The 12,699-nt window shown below is 42.2% G+C and overlaps 1 protein-coding gene across 7 annotated transcripts in view; it reads right to left on the bottom strand.

Moving 5' to 3' along the window:
- fmnl3 (formin-like 3) overlaps positions 1-12,699 on the bottom strand; it is a 33,069-nt gene that overhangs the window by 14,828 nt on the left and 5,542 nt on the right. For all 7 annotated transcript variants that reach the window (XM_080469469.1, XM_080469470.1, XM_080469472.1 and 4 more), the window contains exons 2-4: positions 2,001-2,084; positions 1,817-1,897; positions 904-980 (exon numbers count right to left, since the gene is read on the bottom strand). In XM_080469469.1, coding sequence (XP_080325595.1) covers positions 904-980; positions 1,817-1,897; positions 2,001-2,084 — 242 coding nt within the window. The remainder of the gene's footprint in view (positions 1-903; positions 981-1,816; positions 1,898-2,000; positions 2,085-12,699) is intronic.

The raw sequence follows: 12,699 nt of genomic DNA, 5'->3' as shown, positions 1-12,699 counted from the left end.
TCCTGCCCACCTTCCCCTCCCCTCCTTGCCTGTGACCCCTCACTCTTTCCTCCCTCTACTTCTCTCCAGTTGCTATTTCAGATTTTCTTGGCAATCTGAGGACAAACACACCAGAAAGGGCCGAGGATTCAGACACACACAATAAACCAGCATCTGTTACACTTAATCCCACCCACAAAAACCTTCTGAAAATAGACCTCCTTTCTCGTCTTTCTGGGAAACGCATTGAATCAGACCTTTATTGATGAAGCCTGATAATATATGAGTTATTCACAGACCTCAATGAATACAGTGGAAAAATCCAAGCCTTTTGACACGCTCCATTTTGCTTTTGGAACTCGATTGCAAATCGCTGCAACCCATTTATTTATTTATTTATTTTCCATGCAGTGACTGGGTCTACAAAACCAGAAGAGTTTGATTTAATATCTTCAGGTGGGATTTTATTTAATTTTTTTAACAGTGTGGCAAAAAGAAAAACGTTGTTTGCTTGACTTTGTGACAGATGTGTTGAACACACAAGAGTCCTTGTGTTTGTTTCTTGTGCTTTTCACAAGGTTCAGCGCTGGTCAGCCAGGCTTCCTGTCCCTCTGGCAGGCACAACAAAGCTTCCTGCCCCACACTATGGGGGAGTGGATGAGGCAGCACAATGGCTACCATCTGGGCATTATGAGCACCAGCTCTATGAAGTGGAGCTGCAGAGCTTGGCAACTTAAAACAATAGGGGAGATCTGGGCACCAGAGAGAGAGAGCGAGGGAGCGAGGGAGGGAGGGAGGGAGGGAGGGAAAGAGGCACACAAAAGAATATTATTTACCTGGGAAAACAATGAGGTGGTTTCCTTTCACTGTACACAGAAGCAAATCTGAACATTCGAAGCAAAACGTGAGATAAGAATCGATTACCCAATGTGGTTTGTCCTCAGCGATATCTCCAACTCCCTCAGAACTTTAGTAGATTCCTGCACACGCCTGCGAAACTTCTGTATGACACATGAAGAGAGAGAGAGGTTGTTGGAGATTTTCCACCACTCGAGTATTCCTTCATACTGACACAGGCTGGATTATAACAGAACTGTACAGATTTAGTGCTGCAACCACAGAAAATGAGATGCATCATAGATTTTGAGGTAAAGTGGTGATGCTCTGAGTTTGTGCTTGTAGCATGCAGATACCCAAATGAAGAGAATTCTCAGAATTAAATCATATTTAACTTTTTTTGACCTGAGACAAACTTTCTTCTGATATTGTGCCTTAACATTAGAAAATATATTCCCTGTGTCCATAAACATTTTACTGCTTGGGGACAAGTGCCCATATTGGGTACATTTCAGTAAAATGCCTCCTGCTGAAGCAGAAATTGTGACAATGAAGTGCAACAATGGGCATTTCCTTTTTTAAAATGTTTTTTTATTGTCTTTCTAATGATGGCAGCCCATGATGAATCCTAATCAAGAGTACGTGTGTTCAGTCTGAGTTTGACATACTTTAATGCTGCGTATCGGAATGAATGCATCCCATTTTGTAGCCTTTCTTTATTTTACACGGAAAAAAACACTTTGTAAACAAGAATTGTGTCTAAAATTTGTAATTGAGGCTGCACAGTGGCCTTTCTCAGTGGAGTGTGCATCTTCTCCCCATGCAATATTGGTTTTCTCTACATTTGGGTTCGTATCACAGTCCAAAAACATGCACGGTGATTTGACATTGCATGTAGCTGTGGATGAGAGTGTCTGTCTCTGCCTGTGAGGACACTGGTTTGGATGAACTGCTATAGAAGATGAATGTATGGACAGTCCCCCTCTCCATTTGGTCCAACCTTCCGTGTGACTCCAGGATCCAGGTATCCTCGCAGCTTCTGGATGTATGTATGAGGTGGATTCTTCACTTGAAACCTCTCCTGAAGACACACAACAGAGCAAATATAGGATTGTGAGCACACGGTGATTAACATATCAGTGTTTCATGTACAATGAAGACAAGACAAGAGTTCATTAATTCACCTGGTCGCAGATCAGGTCCCACTTCTTTTCGTTGTCATATTGTCTGAGGAGCCGAGCTTTGTCTGGAGGCAGGTTCATAGAGTTCTGTAAATATAAAATGTCATTTTTAGTTTCATTTGTGCTCACTGATTTCCTCCATCGGTGTATTCCACTATTTATAGCAGCTGTGAATAAGGGAGCGCTGATGCAAGCCACTGGCGCCAACCGCAAAGCACCGGACAGAGTTTTGGGGACGTAGACCATGACCTCACTTCCTGTGTTGATTCTCAGCATCCTGTCATGGGAGATGAGCCGCATCTCCTCTGCACACTCCAGTCTGAGGGAACGTCGGGTTGGGACTTTGCTCTTAACCACAGCATGCCGCTATCAGACGTCGAGCCAATTACCCGACCTGTCGTCTAAACCAGCCGTAAAAAACATCCTAATGCCACATGAAATGTCCGGAGGCCACCACTTTACTGGGGTCAAATTAGATCATAAATGTTCCAATTTGTGGCCAGAGAGCAAATAATTCAAGCGTTTTATCTCCTTCGGACAAATGTGTAAAAATAAATAACATCAAACTGCATGACACAAGTTTCTGACTGATTACTTCCTTCACCGAACCAAAACCCTGTAAACAGGCGTTGACGTGGAAATCTTAAAAATGAGGAAGCACAACAATAAGAGGAGATTACCAGTCACTTAAAATGATGGCCTCAGCAATTCTCTTTGAAGACTCACATGGGAATTTTTTTCTTCTTCCCCTGGCCCAGTGAGAAGTCATTTACACCGGCATAAACAGGCCAGCCACAAACAGCTTGTCAGCTTGACTTTTAACCTGCTACTATAACTCTGCCTTCAGTCTGAAATGCAGCGCGCTGCCCCGTTAACCCATCCTGGACCAGATGTGAGGTTCCACACCGGCATTTTGCTGCTGTTTCATCATGCCTGTCGCTATAGCTCTGTGACGGTCAGCCTGTCATGAATTGGGATGAGCGTTTAAGATAACTTACACTCTGGAACAAACACTTCAAACTCAGAATCTCAATAGAAGAATTTGAAACGCCTTAAAAAAAAAATGCACCAACAGGTTAAACCTGTGGTGTTGGACGAGGGGTTACACATGGGGTATTTTGACTAACCTCAAAAACCGACGCAGGAGAGAAGAGGAAAGCAACATGCATACCAGATGTTGAGAATTACGGCAGGAATGTGTCCTGTTTAAAGTAGTAGTTTATAGTACAAAATTTTCTCTCTTGTTTGACCCGCAAGCAGCTCCTCTGGGAAAAAAATCACCTACAACAGAGTCTGCAGGAAGGTCACAGTGGGAGGTGAGGAGCAGAATCTCATATATTCAATGGATTACATGTCTGCCTTATCTATTTATCCTTGGTTGGATCTTCACATGAAAGAATACCTTGGTTCTTTTGAGGCTAGAAATTGTTTGTGCAGTGTTTTGAATGCTTTCGAGGTGCAATATTAATAAAGATATTAAGTCTTGATCTTGATTATAAAAGATGAACAATAAATGATGTATGAGTGAGATTAAGACTAAAGCATTTTCACCCTAATTATTCTAAATTCTTTCCTACATCAAAGGAACTAGCCTCTACTTTTTTTTAATGTCACAACATTTCATCTATTTGTGCATTGATGTGACGTGAATAAATGTGAACTTTTAAAGTACTCCCCAACGGAACTATTTTGTATCATTAAACAAAAAAACTAAACAATGCTTCATTATTTTAGAAAACAATTGTCCCATTAACTGGATAATTAGTGACTGCCTGGGTTTGCTGTAGCCTTCCCAGTGATGTTGTACCTGAAGAGAAGTTTTAGCGATTACTTGATTGCTACCATGACTAAATAAATTGCACCGGGCGGATCAATGGCAGACTATATTCCTAATTTTGTAATAAACCACTTGACTGACATTTAAAAATGGGCCTTGATATCTGCAGCAGCATCTGTGCAGCCCCCCCCCCCCCCCCTCAAAGCCTGTCTTTGTTTTCCTGGCCAGTCATGCAGACTAAAGAAAGACTGTGGGGCAAACAAGCAAAGAGCAAAGTCTCTTTTTGTAGTAATTCAATTCTAAAGTACTGGAAGACGCCCAGACCAGATGCACACATAGATACTCATCACTTGAGGGAAGAGAAATGCAAAACCTGACTATCGTTGAGGAATTTCAACTATAGATTTTAAGATATGAAATTATTACTTAGGACTGATTTCAATTATTTTTTTAAATCAATAGATGCACAATGAATTCTGATTGTAAGTCACTAAAAAAGCCACTGTGAACTGACACTTTGGAGGATCTGTGTTTTTATAAGGTGAAGCTGACAGTTGGAGCCTCAGGTAGTATAAACACACACAGGTGACACTGTGCAGATGTGTGTGCAGATGTGTGTGCAGCGACGACCCATATCGAAACAGGTTCGCTTCAATAACGGAGCGGCAAAACTCAGGGGGGAAGGTTTTTCCTTCAGACCACATTTGGGTAATTTGAGCCAAGTAACCCAATTGAGCTAATTTCATTTCACTTTCTCCCACAGCGACGCTATCTTGGACTTCCTGTGTTTATGAGTAGCTAAAAGGAGCCATTTGTTTGTGGGAGAAGAAGCAGTGGCGCTTAATAGTGTAGGAATCACCGGCCCCATGTTCGGGTGAAAAATACTACAGATATGCCAAAAATGTCTGCCCCGTTGTTATGTTGCCACGCTGCCCACACAGTCTCTCCTCCAGCGCAGCCTCTCTTGTTTGACCTGAGAGTGGCACCACAAAGGCTTCAGTGTGACGCTCTGTTTTGATTTGGGGCTGTGCTATTCCCATCCTTTGACATTTGAGATTTTCTATTTTTTATTTTTTTCCCCTCATAGAATATCCGTGAGTGACAATGGTTGGTGGGCAGGGTCAGTGTATGGCCTCTGGTGCTGTGGAGGGCAGAAATCTGGGTAAAACACACCAGCAGGACTGTAAAAACCGGACAAACTGGTTCTTTTATCACTGCTATCTCTCAAATCATTTAGTCTCCCATTGTGAGCTGAGACAGGACACCAGTGAGGAAGCAGAGTGAAAAAACTTTTGGTAACTTGAGCACTGAGTAGTTTAATTTAACATTAAGATAACACAACAATACATTTGTGTTTTATCTAACATAGAATTCACAGCAGCAGAAAATGAGAGAATCTGTAAAAAGACAAAATAAAAAAATAAAAAAACATTAATTCCAACTTATATTCTTAAATATGTTTTGCTTTCGCCAGTGAAATAACCCTACGCTGAATAAAGCTTGAACGTAAGAGTTTGTCCTGGTTGCACAGTGGTGTAGTGGTTAGTGGCACTGTCATCTTATAGCTCGAGAAGAGCCCTGGTTTGATTCTGTGTTCAGCTCAGGTCCTTTCTGTCTGAAGTCAGCATGTTTTCTTCGTGCATGGATGAATTTTCTCTGAGAAATTTAAAAAAAAAAACACGGATGCAAATTTGAGAATCTAAGCAGGGGTGTCAAACATAAGGCCCGTGGGCCAAACCACCGAGCAAATCGTAAATATCGTAAAGAAAAAGTGAAATGTCTTAAGAGTAGTGGCCACAACACAAGACTGAGACCCGAGCTGAGATATCAGTAATGCTGCCATGACAGATAGCCACTTATTGTCAGAAAACTATCCTCAAAGTCAGGCTGTCAGGGTGAGTCTGTAAAAACACAGATAATAAAACAATTTTAGAATTTTATTTAATTTTTTTACATTTCACTTCATTTTGCACCAGAAGGTTTCATTAAAATTTCCCTTATGTTGAGATTGTAGTAGTTTTTGCAAGTAATTGTTTGGTTTTTGGACATTTTCATCACATATACTCTGCTCCACAACAACAAGAAACCTTTTCAGTTTAAATTTGAAGGTTATTATGGCACTAGTTTACCGGTCCGGCCCACTCAGGGCTGTATGCTGAACCCTAAACTAAAATGTGTTTGACACCCCTGCATTTTGTGTGTGTGTGTGTGTGTGTGTGTGTGTGTGTGTGTGTGTGTGTGTGTGTGTGTGTGTGTGTGTGTGTGTGTGTGTGTGTGTGTGTGTGTGTGTGTGTGTGTGTGTGTGTGTGTGTGTGTGTGTGTGTGTGTGTGTGTGTAATTTGTCCATGCCTTTAAACATTGTCCACTGAAATCAGCTGCAGCAATCCCAAATTGAATAATAGTAGAGAAGATGTACAGAAGCTGAAAAATTGTGATTTCATGAAACATTTCTGAAATATGTGCAAGACTTCTCACAAATATGCCTGATAGTTTACCTGTTTCCAAACCCAGATTGATTTATGACAGGAGTATTGAACTGGAACCGGAACATATTTGGCACAAAGGAAGGTGTTGTAAAGGCGAACTGTGGCACAGGCCGACCATGTGGTGATAAATTCTAAAACAGAAAGACATTCGAGCCACTAACAAAGGAAGTCCAGGGTTTTAGAGACTCAACAGTTAAAGTGGTTCACGGGGTCATGTTACTGGTTAAGGAGGTGAGGAGAGTCTAGCGGAGCTATCAAGGACTCAGTCAAGTCACGCACGGTCACCCCCCCCCAGTGCGCCCCAAAGTCACAGCAGAGTCAACAGGGCAACTCCATCTGCCCTCCGCTGGACACCTTCCTAATCCAGACTGATTTACAATTCGCCTTGAGTCGAGTTTACGACCTGCAACGCCAAACCAGAAGCCCCCAGAAGTACAAATGAAAAGCAGTCACTGGGAGTTTCCTGCGTGACCTTTTTCACACTTTCCTTCAGGACACCATACAAACCATGCAACCAGTACTAAAATGAAGCATTCTGAACTTTAAGACTTCTAATTCTGCTACAAAAGTTTTAATCCAGTTATTCTGCAGGGGTATCATTTGGAAAACATTTCATAACAATGTCAATTTAGGCTCCTTTAGTCATACTTCAAGTTGCCGTAAAAATCTAAACACAGCATTGTAAATATGATTTGCAGGATTGCAGTCAAATGACTCCAGTTGTGTGTTTTAGAGAAAAAAAACATTCTGCTTTTACCATCAAATATCGCCGACCTTTGCAGGTTGAAGTGCAGGGTACAACAATGATAGGTTTCCAGTGCATCACAGGACTAATACAGGCAAATAGAGATGTACACTTTGATTTGGGAGAACGTGGTTATTCCACACACACAAAGACAGAATTGAACCATAAACCTTGTCACTGGTGTGAACCACCTTTCTTTATCAAATGTAAATGTTTCTATCCACAGTGACAGGCTCACACAGACCAGACTCAGTTATCACCAGCTCACAGGGAAACGAGTGGGTGGCTGAAGAGCTCATCATGCCGGACTGAGCCCATGGCGGTGCAGACACGGAGGCCCAGACAGGCCTCCTCACCCTGACTAGTCTGCGTCTGCTCATCAGGGTGGAGTCCAGGAAGAAGAGACTTTTGGCTAAAGTCTACTGGAGGTCCCGCTGATTTAATCAAAGGCAACAATGCGCCAACCTTTAACCACCTATTCAGATAAGACAAGGTTATAGTGCATTTATTACTTGATGGTAAATCAGTGTTTCACACCTGAGCTATAAATAGTTACTTATTGTTAGAACTTATTTGAGGAATAGATCATTAGTGGATTCTTTTTTATTTTTTTAGCTCAGTCTTTTAATCGTCTTTGTGGCCAAGACTCTGGTTCTAAAAGTGAGATGAGGCAGTGACTTGATAGACTCCGTATATTTCTAGATTCCAGAAATTTAACTGCTTCTTCAACCAAAATCACTCAGATTTACATGATTATTCGAACAACTACCTTCCTTCTTTCTGTCCCTGACTATTTAAAGGCCCCATATGGAGATCAGTCTCCCACAACAACATGCTTTAGCAATGTCACACTGTATTTGGACATTGACCATGTTACTATGCTTGACACACATAAAAGTGTTCCTAATATGAGGGACAAATGTCAATATTTTTCTTAAAGCAACCTAAACACACTATACATATATATAGTTTCAAAGCAGCGAGGCTATATATGAAAAGGCAACACACTTTAATGGTCCGGCAAAAAAAAACAAAAAAACAATGAAACAGCCACTGAGGGTAAGATAAGACCTGTTGCTCTTTACTGAAAGGTTCTGTTTAAAGAGGGGTGCAAAACGCCAGGGCCACTGATCCCTGTTAGGAAATGAAGCCAAACGAGGAGGCAAAGAAAACATCGTGAATATAGGGCCTGGCATGACTGTGTTTTCTTTCAGCATATTAACTTACAAGGGAAAGTGATACACAAGTTCCTTCTCCACCAGAAATAGATGGATTTAGTTCAAGAGAAATGTCCCTTCCAGGAAACAAGACAAATATGTACAAGTATGTACCCAAACACAACTAGGGGGAAATAAAAACCAAACGTCTAGGTATTTGTCTGATTTAGAAGTCACTGAAAGTTACTATTTGACTTAAAGTTACATCTTTAAAAAGTTACTAATCTATCCATCCAATTCAGGGTCGTGGGGCAGTGGAGCAGATTGCAGCTAACGAAGGGTGGAGACAGGATGCACCCTGGATAGGTTACAATCACACACACTGCTATTTTCAACCTGAAATGCCCGGATCAGACTCAAACCAACGTCATACCTTCTCGCTTTGAGTGTGACGTTGCTGTAACACATTAGAGCAGTAAATGAAATGATGGTACACACACTTTACTTTGGTCTCCTTCAGTTCATCAGTCTGTAATAAAGTCTTCCACAAGCAGGACCCAATTTTCAACACTGACGCAGAAATAACGTGCCGATATACAGACGGCAGCGTGCAGCTCCTATAAATGTATGTTAGCGTTAATTCAGGGCCACGGATACATTGCAGGTAGGTGCAGGCTAACATCAACTAAAGCCAAATGAAAGAAGCTCATGGAAACTAGAGTGATTATTACTGTGACGAGCATGTTTCTGCTGCAATACTGGTGTTACGGTAACACAGCATTGCCCACAGTGTGATGTATATGAGACATGCAGGACATGATGAGTATACGAGGTGGCTCACCAAACTGACTGACCTCTTTAAATGACATCATCTGTGGCAAATGTAAGAGTGAATCAACCGATGACATAGTTAAACATACGAGACAGGCTTTTGAAATTAGCTGTCGGAGCCATTGTTTGGATTCCTCCTTTTCCTTGATATTGAAATACAATGAGGAGACAGGATGAGACGCACGGCGGTTGTCGTCACTGGGCTGCAGGGACTTCCTCCTCTCTTCAGGAAATCAAAAACCACCCCCGCGTAAATTTAGGGGTTTTTGTTTTTTTTCCCTTAGCTGTTACGTGTCATACAAGCGTTTGTGAGTGTGTTTTAGCACAATGTATGTATGCATGAATGGACTGAAGGTGTTTTTCCAGCTCGCAGGTAAAGCCTGCTGGAGCTGAAAAAGCAGGCGAGGAGAGTGTGAGAAAACACTGCCCCCCTTTCTCTTGAGCAGACATCTGATCACCCCGTCGCTCTTTTGCGAGGTAACCCAAACCGGGGAAGCACAACAAAGCAATGAGACCTGCACACAGATGCTGCAAGACCGAGAGGCCAACAGACACTTCTCACAAATATACAGTCTGAAACAAGGAGGGAGAGAGGAAATGGAAAGATGGAATCATTTTTCCTTTCTTGGGATTAGTGCAAGTCCCCGTCCATTCCTACTACACTTGATTATTACAAAGTAATTTATTAAGACCGACCTAATCTGTCCTTTACTTATGTGAAACTGACAGTAGACGTGGGAAATGCAAGCACTTTATACGCATTAGGGAAGGAAATGATCTGACTCACAGAGACTCAGCTGCACTTGATTTCATGTTAGTTGCGAAATGTAACCCGGGATTTTTTATTTTTTTTTAAGCTATTGGGTCATTTATTGGAGAACAGCTGATCCTTGATAACTGCAACACATCTGACCAGTCTGAGCCACTGGAAATGTATTATAGGTCACACAATAGAAATGCAGCACCCAATAACATTTTGGAATATTTTCTTATTCATTCATTTTCTCTTACTTCTCGCATCACACATGGAAGCAAACAGTCAACACTCAAAGCTGCTTTAATGACTCCCTGTGCTACAACTGGGTGTACAATTCTCAGTATGTTACACAGTAATGTTTAGCAGAGATCGGTTTTTCTCCTCTCCAGCCACGGCAGCCTCCAAAAGCTCCGTCTCTTCTCTCATGAACTTACATCTTCTAACCTCTGACCCCTGGGTCACTGTGTTGAGAGAAATAACTTCTCCAGTTTTTTTGCTTTATAGAAAAACAGACAACCAAATGGGCATTTCACAAAGCAACAGGAAGTTTATGAGATCCTTTTTCTGGTTCATAAATAAAGAACTGCCACCCAGATGCCTTTTGCAGTTTATTCAAGCACTGATGTATGACGGTGATGGACAGCAGCGATAGCTGCGTCAGAGCCAGAGACCATTATCACAACAGGCTTCTCTGAAACATAACTGGCAGCCGCAGCCTGAGATGGAGCTGAAAATATCCTGCGATCAAAGTCTTTCTGAAGCCAGATGTTCCACAAGCTTCAGAGGTGAGCCAACTTCAGATGGATGCTTGTTTCCGTCTTCTTATCGACGACGTTTCCATCTTCAAATGCGACAGTGACGTAAACTGCAGCAGCTCTCCCGGCTGACAACGCTATTATCTAATGTCGTTGTTTTTTGTTTTTTTAAACAAACTGTTTCAAGGAAATCTGACTCGTAAACAAAGATATAAGTGTAAGCTTCAAATAAGTACTGGAATCAGTCATGAATGGAGATGATGTGTTGATTCCTGTGCGGTGTGCATCCTGTTTGTTCTGCTCTGTGCTTTTGCACAGGACAGAGGGAAACCCCAGCCAACAAGCGATCTACACCCGGAATGCTGGGAATGCAGGTACATGAATACCTCAATAACTCATGCTGGTAAGGCCTTTTAACAGACTGCCCAGTTTAAAAAAAAATAAAAATCTGCGCAGTGAAGCTCAAGTTGTGAATTAGATTAACTTTGTGTTAGATGGAGCAATAGGGGTAATTATAGCTGATAGAGGAACAAAAACCAAAACACTGTGGGACTTCACAGCCCTTTTCTCATGTCTTTAAAAAGTTCCCTGATGTTTCACAACATGACCGCATTCACTTGAAGTGACACTTGGGAGAAAACAGAAGCAGAAGTATTGAGATACTATTTTAAACCGGGCCGGGCAAATAATTACATCACATCACCAACGTAGGCAGGGCCAGACTGTAATCCACTGGCTCTTTAAACGGGATTACAGCAGATCTTGTGAGCATCCACATAAAAAAACAAAAAAAGTGTGGAGCTTCAGAAAAGGCACCAGGGGATGAGCCCCCCCCCCCATCCTTTTCTAAAAACAACACTGACTGACAGAGACCCCATTGTATTGAAGAGGAAACCATTTCTCCAAACCTACAGCCTTGGTGCAGCAGCTACATTAGGGCCACATGTAGACCCCGCCGACACATGTAGACCCCCGCTGACACATGTAGACACACGCCCGCATGTACATAACCAAAAATACTTAGATGTGCAAAGACATGGCAGACATATGCTATTACAATAAGTTTACTGAAGAGCCTGCAACATCTGAGATTAAAGGGTCCAAAAAATTATGCGTTTGCATTCGTTTTCTTTCTATGGCAATGACTATTATTATCATTGTTATTATTATTATTATTATTATTATTACTGACTCTATGGCAGTTCAGTTTTTTGCTTGTGTCCAGGAGAGAGAGAATTAAGGAGAAGTACAGCCAGAAGCTGGTTAGACTTGGCATGAAGACTGGAAACAAGAATACAACTCGCCAGGCTCTGTTCACCCACAACGTTCTTATTTTCTGTTTTTCAAAAAGAGAGGAAATAAATCGGGCCGACAACTGAACTTTTAGGGATGCTGACGAGGAAGAAACTTAATGGGAGTATTTTCCAAGATGACACCTAATCCTATAAATAATCTCACACGCAGCAGATGTGGACATGTTATATCTTTCCAGTCATGGTCTCTAACTTGACCTTTGCTTGGAAAAATAACTGCAGGGGGAGACGTGATGCGCCACAATGCCCCATAAACCCCGCTCAGATTGGGGGAATTGTAGCCGGAGGGTGCAGAGAGCCAGGTGGACAGCCTGGTGCTGACCCCCGTCTCGCCTGCAATGCTACTCCAAAACCAAGTTAACTGGGCGCTGTCAACCCCCATAATTCCCTCTGTGCTCCAAACGGTGGGCGGCTGGACTACGGAGACACTGCAAACACTTTGGATCTTATTAGAATGAGACGAGCTGTGCGAAAGAGGGAGCGGACAGACAAATCTGTCACATAAAAAGCAGCGACCACCGTTAAACGAATGAAAATGATTTAGGTTATCTGTCCAATAAACACATCGCACAGCTTGACTCCATTAGTTCCACTTCAGTGGCATCTCGCAGACACTACAGCCTTCTTTAGAAAACCGTGATGTCAGACGCTAGAGTCACATTGTCAGCACGTCTGATCTTACCACTACTGACATAACTCTAGCCTCCTCTCCATCTGCAGGTTTTCCCAGCATTTGCTGCCACTTATGCATGAGATCTCTTTCTTAAACAATCAAAACTGAAAAAGAAAAGGCTCCAACAGCACAATCCACGCATGACGCAACTTGATTTCAGAGGGCGAAAGCAACGGCGAAGTTAAGCAGAGTCAGGCAACTCCTGATG

The sequence above is a fragment of the Lipophrys pholis genome (assembly GCF_963383615.2).
Source record: "Lipophrys pholis genome assembly, chromosome: 8".
In the NCBI taxonomy this organism is placed as follows: domain Eukaryota; kingdom Metazoa; phylum Chordata; class Actinopteri; order Blenniiformes; family Blenniidae; genus Lipophrys; species Lipophrys pholis.
Note: the sequence above shows the minus strand (reverse complement) of the source record. Positions and strands in the feature narration are given on the sequence as shown.